General features: G+C 43.5%; 1 protein-coding gene across 4 annotated transcripts in view; it reads left to right on the top strand.

Moving 5' to 3' along the window:
- The first annotated feature begins 3,768 nt into the window (after nt 1–3,768).
- The window catches only part of PAK3 (p21 (RAC1) activated kinase 3), a 92,385-nt gene continuing 77,490 nt past the window's right edge, over nt 3,769–18,663 (top strand). For all 4 annotated transcript variants that reach the window (XM_047081981.1, XM_047081982.1, XM_047081983.1 and 1 more), the window contains exon 1: nt 3,769–3,943. In XM_047081981.1, the coding sequence (XP_046937937.1) occupies nt 3,769–3,943 (175 nt within the window). The remainder of the gene's footprint in view (nt 3,944–18,663) is intronic.

Here is an 18,663-nt window from a genome sequence, read left to right on the forward strand (position 1 = left end):
TTCCCACTTGGGAAACAAACATTAACATCAAAGCTTCCTCACAGGTCCATACCCTTTCTCCATGGGTCTTCTAAAAGCATGCTTCGAAGCACTTGGTTTGAAAGCGAGTTAAAGATAACAAGAGCCTCCTCACTATTCTTTTGTCACCATCTCAGAATTCTGTGGAATAATTAGAAGATGAAGATTGGTTTGCATTGGAAAGGGTAATAAAGAACTGAAATAATATCAGGACAATTCAAGCAATACCAAATCTGAAATGTCTAAGTAAAACCAAAAGATTATTGGTTTCGTGCTCCACGTTTCTAGTGTGGAACTAGACACAGATCCTTCCACTTCTTTTCCATCTGTGTGAAAGGTGTATTCTGGTTCCCCTTGCAGTCTTCAGATGAGCTGAACAGCGTTAAAACAATCCCAGATTGCTGCGCAGCAGAAAGGTGTCCCATATATGCTGGGTCCTTCACACGATGCCTGTGTTATGGATCACAGCAAGTATGTGGTGGTGAAATTTTGGCCAGGGATATCTAGTGTATTCTAGGGGAGCATCGTTGGAGTTTTCTATCCCAAGTACCCCTTCTTTCCCCAGCCTGAAATATACCTGGTCAAATAAGGTCAGAGTAATCAGGCAGCTTGAAAAGAAGCAGGGCACCTACCTTTTGAGTCTCTAGCCAGAGAGTAATTAGTAACAAAAAAACACCACTCCGTTAGCCACACCTAAATATCAAGAACAAAGGAGCCTAGTATTCTTTTGAATTACGTAGGTGTACTAGAACCCTGATGGGCCCAGACTCTTACTTGCCCTATTATATAAGGTCAGCTTTGTATATCAAATTAAAGAAGCCATGCCTGTTTCTCTAACTTCCATCATCTTAAATTATGTAATATGTCATCAGAAAATATATATCACCCAGCTCTCTCTCTCTCTGTGAGACACATTTTTCAGAAACCTATCTTCTAGGTATTTCTATTTAAATCCTCAGGGTTTTTTTGTTTTTGTTTTTGTTTTTTGCAGTGGCTTTCAATTTTTTTTTTTTTTACCAAGCTATCTTTTGTATATCTGAGCTTTATGTAGTAATCACCCCATCCATATCCAGGCATTATTTTGAAGCCCAAAAAAGTAAAACAGAAAAAAAAACCCACAGAAAACAGTGCCTTCTCCTGGTGGCAAATTCTTCTCAGTGACTAAATTAAAACTATGGACCTGTCCAGTACAGAATAATGCCACTGGTGAAGTCAGTCTTAAACTCACTTTTCTTCTGGAGAAACAGTGAATTTGGAAGGGCCAAATTAAAAACAATTTTTTAATGTTCATTTTTGAGAGAGAGAGACAGAGCGTGAGCAGGGGAGATGCAGAGGGGGTGGGGGGAATACAGAATCCGAAGCAGGCCCTGGGCTCTGAGCCTGAGCACAGAGCCTGATGCGAGTCTCGAACCTCGAACCACGAACCACAAGATCGTGACCGGAGCCAAAGTCAGATGCTTAACAGACTGAACAACCCAGGCGCCCCTAGAAGGGTCAAATTTAAAATGTAAGAGGGAATGCAGACCCATCAACACCGGTTTCATGTACTAGTCGAAGTACGTACCAATGCCAGTAGTATCTATGAATCTGCTTTATCCTTGATATCACGGTTTTTCATCTTATCTTGTGCCATGGTTTCGCCTGTATAGGGAAATGTGAGGTTAATCAAGTGGTTGGTGGTGACCAAACGCTTGTTACTATTTTCCTGATCATGATTGCTGAAAAAATACAGAACTAATCTTAAATCCGTGAAGATAATGCAAGACGTGACACTTAGGCAAAGAGAAAGAAAAGAGATCTCTTGTCCAAATTAAGATCAGGTCAGTCATTGTTAGCTGGAAGTTACCTGTGCAGCTGGAGAAAATATTAATTGGTACTCACCTATTCTTGAATACTTAAATTGGAGAAAATTTAGGACATAGTAAAATTTGGAAAATTTTCCACATGGCACGGTGTAACAATTCATTACCAAAAATAACAAACACATGGGGTGCCTGGGTGGCTCAGTCGGTTGAGCGTCTGACTTCGGCTCAGGTCATGATCTCGCGGTTTGTGGGTTCAAGCCCCACGTCGGGCTCTGTGCTGACAGCTCAGAGCCTGGAGCCTGCTTCGGATTCTGTGACTCCTTCTCTCTCTGCCCCTCCCCTACTTGTGCTCTGTCTCCCTCTGTCTCTCAAAAATAAATAAATGTAAAAAAAAAAACAAACAAAAAGAAAATAACAAACACATTGTAACTACTAAAGGTGTAAAATAATTACGATAGCTTATTTCTCATTAATGTTGTTGGAAGAAAGTGATCTGCTAAATCATTTTTGGAGAGCTCTTATGCTCCTAAATTAGTGCCGGTTAACACTTGATGAATTTACGCAGATTTTGTTGCAGTGGGATTTGATTTTCCCTGTATTCAAACTGGAGATTCACTTGGAAGATATTCTTAACACGTGATTTGAGATGGCGAGTGTCCCTTTGGGTCGCCAGTGGAGGGACTTGAATTAGAATAGGAAAATACTCAGAAGCCGAGATGTTTCACTGGGGAGTCCATGCTTTTCCAGTCCACTTTACCTTCCAGTGGGATGAAACCCGAATGTATTCCGTCCTGAGCACAAGATGCTAACGAGTAATGACATTGAGAGCAGGGGTAAGTTGCTAAAACCCAGACCGGCCCTTAACAGCCCTCTTACCGAGGCCAAGTCCCTCATTCCTCGTTTCAGGACATAAAGCATGACCAGCTTAAGGTTATGATGGCTCCTCAGGAAGTGGTCCTCTCCTTGGAGCTAGCTCCTCTTTGCTCATGGTGACATTTGGCTCAGCTTTATCTTCTGCCTGCTACCTGAAAATGCAGCGTTGTTTCCCCGGTCCCTACACCCATACTCTGCTGAAACTGTCAGGTCTACTAGATCACGCCCCAGTTCTTTGACATGAAACAGTAGAGTGTGTTTTGTAAGCCTGGTACATGCAGGTAAGAATCCAATGCCAGCAGCATCCCAAGCTGTCAGAGCAACTAACGGGTCATTGTTTGGGGCCATTAAAGATCAACAGCCAAACCCATGACAGCTCCAGACTTTGAGGAGTTGTGCTTCCTGACCATCACAAAAGTCAGGGTAGAAATATTTCTAGCTTGTTTTTAATGTTCATTTATTTTTGAGAGAGAGAGCACAATCAGGGAAGGGGCAGAGAGAGAGAGAGAGAGAGAGAGAGAGAGAGACAGAATCCAAAGCAGGCTCCAGGCTCTGAGCTGTCAGCATAGAGCCCGACGACACAGGGTTCAAACACACGAACCGTGAGATCATGACCTGAGTGGAAGTCAGACGCCCAACTCACTGAGCCACCCAGGCACCCTGGGTAGAATTTTTAAAGAAGGTCATAATTTGTTTATTAAAAGGCTAAGAGTAGACGGCAGAAAATAGAGTTTCATTTTTGAGAAAAGGAAGTGTTTTGTGTTATGTGTATAGAAAAGTTATGTGTTTGTGTCTACATCTTGAAAAGCCATTAATTACTGCCTTCACTTTCCTCTCTGGGAAATTGCATCATTGGTCTTTCAGGAGGCAGCTCCCTCCCCTCTAGAAAAGAAACCTCTCAAAATGGTCATCACAAAACCCACAAAACTGGAGACAGCCATGAGACCAATGCTTCTGTGTCTGAGCTGTTAGAGCCCCCATTTTACTAGATGGGTCTTTTAGGCCTCTTCTTTCTTAATTCCTGTTTTCTCCTCCTGTTCTTTAGGAGCTGCGCCATCAGTGGTAACTGAAAATGTCTGACAGTCTGGATAATGAAGAGAAACCCCCAGCTCCCCCGCTGAGAATGAATAGTAACAACCGAGATTCCTCGGCACTCAACCACAGCTCCAAACCACTTCCCATGGCCCCCGAAGAGAAGAATAAGAAAGCCAGGCTTCGCTCTATCTTCCCAGGAGGAGGGGATAAAAGTAAAGTATCAGTGGCCGGGCATTGAAAAGGGGCCAGTTTATTCTTTCCTTGTCACTTTCTTTGTTGGGTAGTCATTTCTTGAGCAGTGGCTGTTCAGGGCCTACCTGGCCTTTGCATCGACATCTTCAGAGGTTGCCTTTTGTCAGAGGATAATGTTTGATTGACTTACTGTGGGTTGACAGGAAATACACTTCTACCGTGTTTGCCTTGCACATAAAATTGAATTCATAGTGTTAAGCCAAGGGAAATCATAGCCGCGGTACTGTCTTGAATCTATGAACAGCGCTTTTCTTTCTGATAACTTAGAGGGGAGAATTTAACAGTAATCCCTTTCTAACTGGAAGTTGTCCTTATTGGAAATTTGAGTATAGGTGGATTTACTTCTGTATACCTTTATGACGACCGTGAAAATCCTGAATGGAGTATGCAGGAGTCAGTCCAAGTTGCCACATGATGGTCTCTCTGGCTGTATCCTAAGGTGGAAAGAAACTTCTGAGCCATTTGTTTCCTCTCTCAGTCTTGTGCCACTTGTCCCCTACACGATCAGCCCTATGGCACTGAGCATCACAACACCATATTGACATGAATCCATGTGTTGTTCATACAACCATTTGTAGTATCAAGGGCTATAGAATCTCTAGTAGATAGTCGTCAGGTTGTGCTAATTAGCCTAAACTTAAACATGGCTTCTATAAATGTGACTACTGAGGTGGAAGAGAGTGAAACAAGTACAACTACCCCAGCAAGGAGCCAAAAAGGCAAGCAGGGTGGTGTCTTTAGAAGAGAAAAGGGACATCCACGATCTGCTCCTTCAAGGTAAAACAAATAGCGTCACACGTCCTGTGGTGTGAGTGAGGCCACGATTTGTACCGTAAAGGAGGCCAAAACTCTTCTTAGAGCCAGGATTGCCTCTTGTACACCTGAATCGCTCAAGAGATGCTTTATGCCTACTGACCCAAGGATGGAAAAGACGGAAATGTTAAGCCCTTACACTGAAGACCGGCAAAAGAACGATGAAGCACTTTCCGTGCAAGGGATCTGTGAAAATGCACGAGGGATTTCCAAAGACATGTTTTCAGACACTGAAGTGGGCCCAGCAAAAAGTCCTGCCGGGAGCAAGGAATGGCTTAAGAAACTTCTGTAACACCATGACCTGGAGACCAAGTCTTATGTGACAGTGGTGCCGAAGAAAGAACCATCAGACCCTACAGCTCCTGTGGTGTATCTGCCACAACCATAGGAGGTGAATGAAGACGGGAATCATGTGCCTGCCCAAATCTTCAGTGCTGTAGAAGCCGCCATTTTTGGAAGCCTTTGAAGAATCCTACTTGCCCTTTTGGAGAGCAAGAACCAACTAAGTGATGCTGACGTGAGGTCAGCGAAAACAGAGAGGCTGCTGTTTCTGTTTTGTGCCAGTACTTGGGTGACCTCCTGGCAAAACCACTACTGCTTGACACAAAACTATACCCAAATCTTCCCGGGGAAAAAAAACCCAAGCCAAGTTTCTGGTGTACTGGCACACTGACTGAAAAACATGGATAACTCCTTCTCTCCTTAAGGAATGGTTTGAACAGTGCTTTCTCGTGGAAGTTCAAGACTAAAAAGAACAATCTGGAATTCAAAGTCCTGCTGATTCCTCCCAGTCGTTTTGGTGCTTCAGATGCATTTGCAAGTGTGCACCCTTAATGTTAATGTTGTCTTTATTTTTCTTATGTTTTTTTTTTTGAGAGAGAGCGAGCATGTGAGTGGGGGGAGAGAGCAGAGAGAGAGAATCCCAATCAGGCCCCTCCCTGCCAGCACAGAGCCCGACATGGGGTTTGAACCCACAAACTGTGAGATCATGACCTAAGCTGAAACCAAGAGTTGGACGTTTAACTGACGGAGCCACCCAGGTGCCCCAAGGTTGCCTTTTATAATGAGTTGCGTGTTTCAGATCTTTGAGCTCTTAGATCAGTGTTTGATCCAACTATTCGAGAAGACATGCCAAACTAATGTCCAATTTTGTTGTTGAAAATCTCACCAAGTTTCCTCTGTCTGAAGATCCTACCCCATGGGATTCCGACATGATCACTAATGCTGTATTGGTTTTTTTTAAGTTTATTCATTTTTGAGAGAGAGAGCATGAGTGGAGGAGGGGGAGAGAGAGAATCCCAAGCAGACTCCGTGTGGTCATTGCAGAGCCCAACACGGGGCTTGATCTCACAAACCATGAGATCGTGACCTGAGCCAAAATTAAGAGTCGGATGCTTAACCAACTGAGCTACCCAGGCACCTCACTAATGGTGTATTCTTACTGAAAGAACCAATAGATAGTTCAACAGAGCCTGTCATTAATGCACACTGACAAAAGGTTTGGCTAGGGATGGTGGCATGCCTTTCAGTGATCTGTCCTGAAGACCATGAATCTTGGGATCAAGAAGAACCTATAGATGAGAATGAGCATTTGGTACAGGAGCACTCTGTCTGAAGTTGGATCTGAACCTGTTGATATTAATTCAAGTGATATGATGCTACTAGAGGATGACTCTCAGGAAGCTTCCGGCACTCCAGAGGTGATTATCGTAAGTGCTGACAGAGATAATTAGGAAGCTGTAGGACTGGAGACAAATAACAGTTACAAGCAACATGTGCACATTTTTTTTAAATTTATTTTTTTAGTGTGTATTTTGAGAGGGAAAGAGAGAGCACAAGATGGGGAGGGGCAGAGAGAATCTCAAGCAGGCTCCACGCTGTCAGCACAGAGGCCAACGTGGGGCTTGATCTCAGGAACCGTGACGTAAGATCACGACCTGAGCCAAAATCAAGAGTCGGATGCTTAAGCGACTGAGCCACCCGGGCTCCCCGACAGGTGCAAATTTTTTAGGACAAGATTAAAACCTTCTCCCAAGAAAGCAATGCAGATTGATACCTTTACATGTCAAACCTTAACCTGTTCAAAGCCTGAGTGATGTAGCAGAACCTTGTAAAGAGATGCTGTGATGCCTTCAAACAATCACATTGGACAGAAATCATCTTTAGCAGGACTTTAATCATCAAAGAGGACCATTTAATACCATTGCTGGACAGCTGATAAGCTGCCTTCAGACAAATCTTGAATGATTTCATTGAACTCTATCAAGGGGTACTAAGAGCCTTTTTACATTTCTATATTAGGAAGAAAGGACCCTCAGAAGAGCCCAAATCATAAAGTAGTGCCATTCAAGTATCCGTGCCAGACCCTGCGTAAGCTGCTTTCGGACAAACTTTGAACGATTTAATTCGAACTCTGTATGGAAGTGCTAAAGTATCTTCAGAAAAGAGGAGACAGAATGTTCAGAAAAAGAGCCAGTCATTAAGTTTTACCACTTAAAGTCACTTGCTTGATCAGGCTAACAGCACAAGCCAGTTGTTCCAATTTCAGGATTGGATTTCAATGACCGGGAGAATTTAAAGAGCCATGATTTGAGCGAGCAGCTCACTTCCCTTCATCTCTCCACTGTTCCCCCCACTTTTCCACTGTCATAATGAGGGGTACATCCTCATCACCTGTGGAAATCATCCTAGGCTCTCAATGGAGACAGTGTAGAACCTATACCTATCACTTTGACTAATTTAAGCCGTGTAGACTCTCGTTATTCTTTTCACGTAACGTACTGTTGTTACTGTTTTTGTTTTACTGTGCAAAAAAATTATTCGTGAGGGCTTTCAGAAGTTTGCATGGGACCTCACTTCCCCTGCCCTTTGTTTTTGAAACCTCCTAAAATCATACTTTCTTCAGCTGAACCCTGCTCCCTTGGGGGTTGTTCAGGAATTGACCCTCATAGGTAAGGAGGGGTCACTGTGTCCATGCTCCTGCCTCTAGGTGACTGCCTGGGTTACACCGCAGTCAGTCTTAATGAATGGGAAGAGCACTGTACTTGGGGTTCTGAGGAATCTGAGTTTGAGTCCAGCTCTGCCACCGATTATTGTGACTTGGGGCCAGTCACTGAGTCTCATCACCTGTTAAATGCAGATAGTGATACCTGATACCTACCTCGCAAAATATTTTTGGTAGTCTAATGTAATTCTAAATATCAGAGCACTGCTAAAATGAAAAAGTGCTAAATAATTGTGAGGTGTTAACTACATTGGTATCATTTTGGACTTTACAAACAAAACAGCCCCAAATAATTAGATTTTTAGAAATCTTGTTTCTTTTTTTGAAGTTCCTTTGCCCCTAACTAGAATTTATTTGTTGCTAATAGAAAACTTTAAAGAAAATTAAAATTGCCCATAATTTTACAAGCTAAAAATAATAACCATCTGGATCAGTATTTTTCCTCCTAGTCCTCCTCCTCATATAGAACTTGTTTATCAGTATCAAAAAAAATGGAAACAAAAGCATATAGAAAAAAGTCACCCCTATTCACAAATCTCAGAAACAATGTTAATGTCTTCGTGGATTTCTTTCCAGACATTTTTTTGTGGAGATGGTACACACACACACACACACACACACACACTCATACACACACATACACATATCCTTTTATACAGTTTTTTACATAGTTGAAATCCTAATATGCAGTGTTATATGTTAATTTTTACCTAAGATGTGCTTAGAATTTTTATCATGAATATTTTCCTGCATTTTTAAGAAGTTTGATAAATACCATTTTCGACAGGGTGTAATACTCATCGTGTAGTGGTGTCATGGTTTACTTGGCCAGTTATTCAGTTGGATACTTGAGGTCCTTTCCAAATTTTTGTTATAAATAATGTCACGGCATCTATGTCTTTAGTTAAATGAAGACACTTTGGTGACAGCAGAGGTTTTTGCTTAAGAAGTCTCTCTAATAGCTGCATTTCATTGGCCAAATGGAACCTCAAGAGACAGATAGAAGAGAAATAAGAAGCAGTAGATGTAATTTCAAGGTTGAGGATCTATCTTTGCTGGGGACCGTCCCAGGAGCTGAATCTTGGTGTTAGGGCAAATCAGGGGAGACATTTTGCCACCGTGTTCTGATACTCTCGTATAGAGCAGTTTTCAGAACGTAGAGCAGGAAGAGGACATCCCGAACGAGTGGTTCGATTTCATTTTATGGACCCTGTGCAGCATGAGACTGATCAGGTTTCTCTTTCGTTGGCTACTAGAAAGCCTGCAGCCAAATGTGCGGCCCATGCGTAGCACTGGTGATGGGACTCTGTGGAATGTATGCACTTTGCACTAGCTTTCTTCTGGGCTCATTTTATGTCTCTGTGTTTCTTTTCCTTTTCCTTTCTTATCTACTTTGAATTTGTGGTATCATATTGTGTATATTCTTATAAGCCACCTGAAATCCATTTTGGAGCAAGGAGGGGAATAAATACATGGATGATTAACATATATATGAAAAAAATACGTGAATAAATAAACCAGTAGGGTACATGCAACGAGGCGAATGAATCAGCCAGGCCTCTGAAAATGGCATAGTGCCTCTAAAAATAATCAGTGTTAAGGACCCAAAGCTTGGGGGAGCATGTGGGGAAGAGGCCGGTGAGGCTGCATTTTGAGGTGACCTGCTCTGCGTGACGTGTGTCTTCTGAAGCGTGCTTTCTCGTGTCTTGTGTCTCGCCCCGCACTTGAGCATGAGGTGTGTTTCAGAGGACATGCCACGCTGTGTGTGGGGCTGTGTCTTTAGAGAGCACGGTTTGTGTGCTTGGTTTATGGGGGACCCAGGGAGATTTGGGAGCTGGTGAGCCTGGGGATGACGCCGGGGCCCCTCTCCCCAGAGGAGCACGGGGGGGGGTGGTTGGATACAAATCAAGTCAAAGCGAACAAGAGGTAACCCACCATTTACCGAGCAGTCCCTGGGTGCCAGACCGTGTGCCAGGCAGGCACTTGACACAGATTGAGTCTTTTAACCCTTAGCAGCCACTCTGGGATTATCCCCTTCTTCCAGATGAGGTGATTTAAGTTCAAAGCATTTAAGTAGACAGCCGAGAATCACATAGCAAGTGAGGGAATCCAGGAGTCTCCCAGGTCTCTCTGACTCCAAACCCGGTGCTTTGTCTGCTCCGTCACGCTGCCTTGTAACAGGACGAAGGGAACGTGTGGTCAACTCTGCTCTTGGCATCCAAAAGCCAGCAGTGGCTTTCATTTTTCCTAAAGATGGCAGTGCACTTTGAAACCTCTCTGAATTTCAGAAAAGGGGACTATTTTTTTCAATCACCACACAGAAGGAAAGAAAATTTTTTCATGTTTTTTTTTTTTTTTTAAGAGACGGTAAGAAAATATTCTTGACAACAGACATGTGCTAACATTTGATTTGGGTGTTTTGTGGGTTGTATTCTCATCTGGTGTGTATATTTGACGGGCTTAAATATTGCTTAAGTTAGAAAGTCAAGGCTCTAAACGAGCATGTTCATATATGTGAAAAAGTTCTTAAAGTGCGATATAGTGTTGTTATTGTATTGCATACATACTGTTTTGACTCCTAGAGTATGCCACTTCTCCCTACACAAGAAGCTTTACTGTGCAATGATTATATTAAAGAAGACTCTCAGCTTATCCTTTATGGTCTTGTTATCAGATGTTCTGGTCAATGCCCGCTATTAACTTTCGTCCAATTAACGCACAATAAAACATACTTAGTGTGATAACTAGACGGAACAGTATGCAGTCTTTCTTCGGTGACGCTGAAGACCCTTTGAGATCTTGCAGTAGCTCAAGATCCTTATCATCGCCGGTGGGAGGCACAATTCATTGAGGGTCCTGTTATCAGAAAGCCAGATGTCCGAGACTGCTGCTTCCTGAATGGTATTTCCATTCCTCTTGGTTCTCCAAACGTAAACCGTACAGCTCAGCAGAGTGCTCTTGGGAGATCACTGCCCTGCCCTTTGGGAAGCCTGGCGGACGTGGCATCTTGCTTGTCCTCCAAGGTCAGTGCTCTGCCCCAGGAGAAGAGCCTCCTTTACTCCTAGAAGTGCCCCGTGGTTGAAATGGTAAGAAGGTGGGATAATGATGCCCTCTATTTACTAGAGCCTTTGCTTCTTCATCAAAGCCAACAAGCAGGGAAATTGGGGACAAATACGGTGGCCCGCTAAAATGAGCAGACGGTCAAGTTCAAGCATGGAATGCTGGATTGGGAGACAGATACGCGGAAGGAAAGAAGCAACAGGGAGATATAAATTGAGAGAGGAAGTGATATGTGAGGGGGAGGTTAGAGGGTGGAGAGGATCCTGGGGATGGATGAGAAGATGGGCAGACAGAAGAAAGTTGTGTGAAACATTAAAACGAAGCATTCCAAGGAGAGGAAAATTGACACCAGCTGAGGCATATGAGGCTGCTTTCCTCCTTAAAGCAAATGAGGACTTTTTAATTTACCCCTCTCTCAGACTTGCACCCTATGTAATTATCCACACAATCAGGAGTGTCTGGTTTAGGACATTGCCTCATAATTTTTGTTTTTTGTTTTTTTTTTTTTTTGTCTTCAAACATTTTCCATTGAAATTGTTGCATGTGTGAACTGGGCATAAATGCGAGTGGAAGCAGTGTGTGTTGCCTGAAAGGAGATGGGCAAGAGTCCTGACGATTTGCCAGAATGATCGCTGTTGCTGAATGCTTTTGAAGATGATACCACTGAAGGTGATGGCTGTCCGTGTGTGAGTGGAGGTCACTAGAAGGGCTCACACGGGACCATCATTTCCTTTCCCCCATCATCCTCAGGGAACACCCAACTTCTGAATTAGGCTTGTAGCCGCTCTTGCCGAATCAGGTACCACTTTGAAGTTTTTATCTGTACATTAAAGGCTGATTTATGGAGAGTACATATTGTTTTCCATAGCCGCCAAAGACCTGGCAGGAGGAGACAGGCTTACTGTTTCCACAGAGGGAACGAACCAGGCGTAAAGAAATTCCAGATATGCTGATTACATACTGTGACTGACCAAGGGTGAAATTTTCTAGGTTCTTCTACTGGGGCTCTCATGGCTTCAGCACGCTCTACCTGAAGCAGGAGAATGAACCCTCAACCCTGGGCCCTCCCACCTCTCTACTCCTGGGATTTGCTAATATCATAAAAGATTATAAGAGCAGTGAATGTTTAAAATGGGGCAGCTTAATCCTCTTTCTTGGTAATTCCATTTTCAAGGACATCACCCACATGGTGGAAATGGCAGATTACTTCGTTCTCCAGTAACGAAACAAGTAACTCCACTATAAGTAACAGACTCACTGTGTTACTTGAGTATATTGCTAATGAGATGTTGTATTTGGGATAGCAGTTTAGGGATATTATCGTGTTTACAGGGCTTTCATACGAGGTACCTCCTTCAGATCTCTTATCATGGAAGCAAGGACTAGCCCCCATTATATAGAAGAAGGCAGGTTAGAGACTCCAAAGTTAAATGACTTCCACAGAGTTGCCCCACTACCAATTTACAAAGAAAGGCAGACTTGGGCTTTGGATCCTCGCCAACTCCTAATCCAGTGGTGGTGGAACATGATACTGTTCGTCATAAAATGGCAGTTCCCTAACTTGTTTCGAAAATAGGGTCTTAGCCAACGGAATATGCACAAAATGGAATTTTTACAGAAGCGAGTGAAGCCCAGGAGAACCCAACCCACTTTCTGAATCCGCAGTCACAACAGTAGTCTTACCTTTTTGCCTTTCCAATTACTCCTGAGGGTCTGACTTGCTAGCCAAAAGTAATGGCCTTTGTAAAAAAAAAAAAAAAAAAAGAATTGTCAATTACTTTTCCCCGATTCCAGTGTTATTCTGGGGGCTTTTAAGTCTTTTTCTATTACAAAAATAATGCCTGATGCTTTTACAATTAAGTGATTAAAGAACCATGTTAAAATAGAACACAAGTGTCACCTCTCATGCCTTCTCTTAGATTCGTTTATAATCCAGTATTTGAAGAGTCGGGTCTTTTCTTCCTCATTTCATAGACACCGTTTTTCCTTTTCCACTCAGAATCAGTATATATTTTGCCCAAGATGCTAGTTTTAAGCCAAAAATACATCTGTTACATAGAACCTCTTTTTAAATCTTTTACCCACCTTGTGCTGTCAATTTCTTTAAATACTTAGAGCCAGGAATAAAATCTATTTTTGTGCCTAACTTTCCATTGTCGTTACCACATAGTACTTTCAAGTAGTTCCAATGGGAAAAATAAATTTGAAGACCCACAAATGACATTCGTCCTACCAAAAGAAAGAGAAAATAGAGGAAAACTGAAGAATCATTTTCCCCCACGCGTAAGGAAAAATGCACATTTCGTGAAACTAATAAAAAATAACCGCAGATCCCCTCTCATAATAAGCCCCCGAGCCATATGTGTTTATAGAGCAGAGTGCCAGAGATGAGAACCATCTTGCAGATATCAGTCCCTCTGGGACTATTGCTCTCCTGGACACCACCTGCAGGGCTGCTGTTGCCATAGGAAGAATTGGATCCCAGAACTGGTCTGGAACACTTACTCTTACCGAAGTGTAAGGTTTCAGAAAGTTTCCCTCTGGGAGGTTCTGGCACAGTGTGCTCTGTGACCCACAAATCAGACGATGGGGCAGAACGGCATTGTTTTTTTCTCTTGAATTAAAACAACTCCAATACCTAATTTAATTCTTAAAGGCCACGAGGGTAGCATTCTGTAAATGATCTTTGTGAGGCCTTGACTAGCAGCCTCTTAGTGAATTAGAGAAATTAACGGACCACGGAAAACACCTATCACCCAGCTACAGAGTGACCAAGTCACTAATGACAATCTACTAGGGAAAGTAAAGGTCGTTTGCCCATAGGAGGTGGAGAGCCCTTTAAAAATACTTCTGTATCCTCCTAACATGGCTCTCCCAGAGCAAAGCCAGGAATACAGAGGTGAGAAGCAGGCATTTTAGTATGGCAGATCTCTAACTCGGCCCCTGCCAGAAATGGCTTCTATGTCTGCCCAAGTTTGGCTTCAGGAACGCAAATCACTTGCGTCCAGACTGCACCTGGCCAGGGGGAACAGGTCAAAGAGCAGGGAGAGGAGGGCTTCTATGTCGAGCTAAGGGTTGTGGGGCGAGGGTCCCTCCCAGGAGAGCTCCAACCCCAGCAACTTCGGTGCAAGCCTCCTCGCGAAATGTTTCATTAGGCCTCCTTTATCTCCAAGGGCTTCGTGGAAAATCACAGGATACAGATGTGCAGCCAGCCGATGCATAAATCTGGGCTGCATGCTGACTTCAAACACAGATCTTGTTTACTAGCTGGCTCAACGGAAAAATGAGATAGAACAGAATTGGACGTTCGTATCAGCCTCCCTGGAGCAGTTTTTATAGTTCACGTGTATACTTCACTCAGAAAAGATCTGTGTCTGATTTTTATGTGCCTAGCTCTGTGTTGAGTGTTGCCGGGAACACTGCACAGAAGGCAAGCTTTCCTTCCTGTCCTTTCCCCTGGGTTGTAACTTTCCGTGTAGTTGCAGAAATCACACACACGGTTTCTAGAAAATGCCTAGTAGGTGATCTTAGAGGCAACAGATGCAGAGAGGTTCTCCCCATTCCATACCCACCGTACATTTTCCTCCTCAGCCTGTGTGAGAGAAGCTACCGTGTTGAAGCCCGCCCCCACCATGCCTTGTGTGCCTAGCAGCACATAGCTACCTGGCTTGTCTTCCAGAGAGTGCCTTCTCTATTGTATCATCCACCTGCTCAAAAACCTTTTCTAGTACATTCTTTATTACCATCTTCAATTTCACCTTCCTTCCTGCTTTCCAAGGCCATACCCTATTTACCCTTCCGTCTTCTCACGTCCTCATCGATATGCTCCATACTTTCCTACTTGCCAGCTTTGATTCTCCTCTGTTTCTTTTTCTTTTTTTCTATTTTAGGTGCCTTACCCTTTCCTGCCTATCCATTTTTTAATACCGTCTCTTGAGTCCTACCTATTCCAGTAAGCCTCACTGTCCACCACAGACTTCCGTCCTCTTTAGATAGGCTGCCGCATTTATACTCTATTCTTTTCAACTCGGCACCTAAGTTTCTTTTTCTAACGTGTATGTATTTATTTTGAGAGAGAGTGAGTGAGGAAGGGGCAGAGATGGAGGGAGAGAGAATCCCAAGCAGGCTCCATGCTGTCAGCACAGAGCCCAATGTGAGGCTCAGTCCCACCAACCATGAGATCCTGACCTGAGCCGAAACCAAGAGTCAGACACTTAACCAACTGAGCCACAGCTGCTAAGTTTCTTTGGTCTGGTAGTGTTGGTTGCTATTTCTTATTTGCCAAGCATATTTCCCCAATCAGACTGAAAGTTTAGAATATTACTTAAGTTCCTAATGAGCTGCCCAGCACAGTCTGTCACTACACTGATCCACAATTCCGTGGATTTCACTTTCAAAGGAAAAGGAAACTGGGAGAATGGCAGGACAGAGTGGTTCCTAAGAGCCAAAGTTGTGATATGCTTGCTGCTTAGAACTAGCCAGCCTATGTGGGGTTTTTTTTCTCCTTTGGAAAAATTGTTTCTGTGTTTTACTCAATATTTTGCTTTTAGTTTTTGGTATCAATGTGGCCTTATTTGTTTAATGTTTATTTTTGAGAGAGAGAGAGACAGAGAACAGGGGAGGGGCAGCAAAAGAGGGAGACAAGATCTGAAGCGGGCTCTGCACTGACAGCAGTGAGCCCGATGTGGGACTTGAACCCACGAACCACGAGATCATGACCTGAGCTGAAGTCAGACGCTCAACCGACTGAGCCATCCAGGCACCCTTAATGTGGCTTTACATGTCACCTTTTTATTATGCCATAGACCATAACTTTGTATGCTTTCCATTGCTTTTTTTTTAAAAAAAAAAAAAGATTATTCTGTGCTTTGAGGCTACGTTTATGTAGGAAAGCATTTGTCTATGTTTGTTCTCTGCCATTCCCTTTCTTTTCCTGCATGCCCTGTTTTCAAGGAACGAGAAAGTGTTCTAAACTATAATTCTGGATGGGACCATATGACATCATTCAATGAGAAGGCCCAACAACAAAACTTCCAGGAATTTTAGAGGAAGGTGACAAGTGGAATTTCTACAACAAGGAAGATTCAGGTGTCAGTCTTCTAAAACACTTTGAGAAGGCAAGCATAGCGCCTTTCAGGGATTTCATCTGGGGGAGAATTGGGTGCTTTGCTGTACCTTGAACCCTGTCCAACTGTGTTGCCAACATATGCATTTGGCCCCGGAGTGGCACCTGGCAAGAGGTATGCCTGAATGAGTGCAGAGTCATCCCCACTGTTGAGGAAAAACAGCAACATTGCTGCCACCATCATCTTCAGCTATACAACAAGTATGTTAGAACATACCCTTCCTCCTTAAGGAATTTTTAGGGAACCTGGACCATTGTCTCCTCATCCATGAACACATAATGGCAGATAGGCATGACCTGTCTCCAGATATTGGGTCTCATTTCATATAATGAAGGTCATTCATCCATTCATTGATTTGTTCATTTGCTTATTCATCAAATATTTATTGAATCGGGTACTGTGTTAAGATAGATGTTGGGTTACAAAGGTGAAGAAGTCCCAGTTCCTGCCTTTAAGGATCTGATGGCCTAGCGAGGGACCCAGACAAGTCAGTCAATGATTAGAGTTTAGCATGGTAAGTGCAATATAGAAGTGGGCACTGAGGAAGGGCATCTGTTCAAGACTGAGGGGAATTTAGAGAGGTGTTCTTGGAGGAAGTGACCACTGAACCGAGGTGAGTCTTAAAGGAGGAGTAGAACTCGCCATGTAAGGGATGGGTGGTCTTCTAGATGGAGCAGCATTATGAAGGCAGGCATGACACATTGTTAGTTGAGGCTCTCTGAATGCAACTACAAGTAGTTCCGAATAGCTAGTGCATTGATTGGGGGTGGGAGAGGGGTGGGAGATGGGGCCATGGAAGTAATTTGGGACAGTATCCTGGAGGGCTTGTGTATGCCATGCTAAGGGCTTTGAATTTGATTTTGAAGCCAATGGGGAAGCATTGAAGCAGAGGAACGGTATCAGATTTGTGTTTCAAAATCTCACTCTAGCCCCAGGAGAAGAACGGATTGCGTGGGGGGGGGGGGAATGGAAGGAGACACATCAAGCTGTTGGAGTTAAGTAGGTGAAAAATGACAGTGCCTGGCCTAAGAGCCAGTATCAGTAAGAGCAGAAAAGGACAATGCAGAGGGAATACTCAGGAGGAAGTCTTAACAGAGCTAGGAAACCAAGTAGATGATGAGAAAGTGGAGGAGGGTGAGGTAGGGAACACAGGAGGGGTTGTAATTTCTTGCTTCACATGGAAGAAGACAGAAAATTTGTTTACTTTTGAAAATATTTAGAGTGAGGGGTTTGTGAGGCATCCAGATAGAGCTGTTCAAAATGCAACTCCATGGGGTCAGGATACAACAAAGAGGTCAGGGCTGGACAGACATACAGGGAGTCACTAGTGTAGACGGGAAACCATACAAGTAGGTGAGGTGACTGAAAGGCGAAGCATGTTGGTAAGAAGAGATGAGGACTTCAGACAGCTCCTGGGAACTACCGTTTAGAGTCAATGGAAGACCCAGAAATGCAGGAACAGGCTCTAGGAAAGGATTGTGTGAAAGATGGCAGCAAGGATTTAGTTTCATGAACTTCATGGTCAGCAATGTCAGTTTTGCCTGAGAGGTCAGCGATTGTAAGGACTGGAAAGTGGGCATTTTCAAGGAGGAGATTAATTTGAGACCTCAGAGACTTGTTGCAATGGTTTGGAGAGTGCGGGTTAAGGAAGCCTACGTTGCCTTTTCAAGAAATTTATGCCAAAGAAGGCAAGGCTGAGAGACTGTGGCAGTGAGAGAAAGTTGTGAGATGGCAGAGGGTTTTAATTTTTTACAACAAAAGAGATCTCAGCAGGTCTTAAAGGCCAGATAGGAAGCGTCAGTAGAGAGGGAGAGATCGAAGATACAAGAATAATAGGCAATAATTGGTGGTGTTAGACTCTTGGAGAAGTGACAGGGACTGGCTTCTAAAGCACCAGTGAAGGAATAAACCTTAGGCAGAAGGAGGGAACATTGCTTCCAGTGAGATATGAGAAGATGTTACTGAGGGAGATCAACCCAACTGGAATGGGAGAGGAAGTGAAGTCAGAGGAGTTCCAAACTGATGGCCTCCAGTTTTCTCAGTGAAGGGGAAAGAATTTCATATGTGGAAAGTCAAGGAGGAGAGGGTGAGGCAGATGTTTGGGTAAAGTGGAAACATTCTGGAATATTCAGTAAGAATAAGTGGGAAACGAAGTTGGTGATGGGTAAAAAGAATACTGTCACGTGCCATCAATGACCCAACTATGATCTCTGACTTTTGTAGTATGAACCAATCTGCATGGCTGTGTAATTTTTTTTCCTCCAACAACTCATCAGCCTCAGTATAGAAGAGGAGGTTTCATGGTTGGATTGTATCAGAGTAGGTTTTTGTAGGAGAATTGCAAGAGCAGGTCAAAGGGCGGCACTGCTTCCAGGGCAGTGGCTTAAGAGCAATTTACATAATGAAGCACTGGTGCCTGGGTGACTCAGCCGGTTAAGCATCCAACTCTTGATTTCAGCTCAGGTCATGATATCACAGTTCGTGAGTTCAAACCCTGTATCAGGCTCTGCAGTGACAGCACAGAGCCTGCTTGGGATTCTCTCTCTTTCCCTCTGTTTCTGCCCCCCCCCCACTCACGTGCACTCTTTCTCTCAAATAAAGAAACTTAAATTTTAAATGATGGACGAAAGAGTCTAGGCAGGAGAAAGCTAGGAACTTGGCTAAAAATGGAGGGATC

This window comes from Lynx rufus, unplaced genomic scaffold, assembly GCF_022079265.1.
Source record: "Lynx rufus isolate CCGP_SWC_20201006 ecotype Redwood Valley unplaced genomic scaffold, mLynRuf1.p SCAF_19, whole genome shotgun sequence".
Classification (NCBI taxonomy): Eukaryota; Metazoa; Chordata; class Mammalia; order Carnivora; family Felidae; genus Lynx; species Lynx rufus.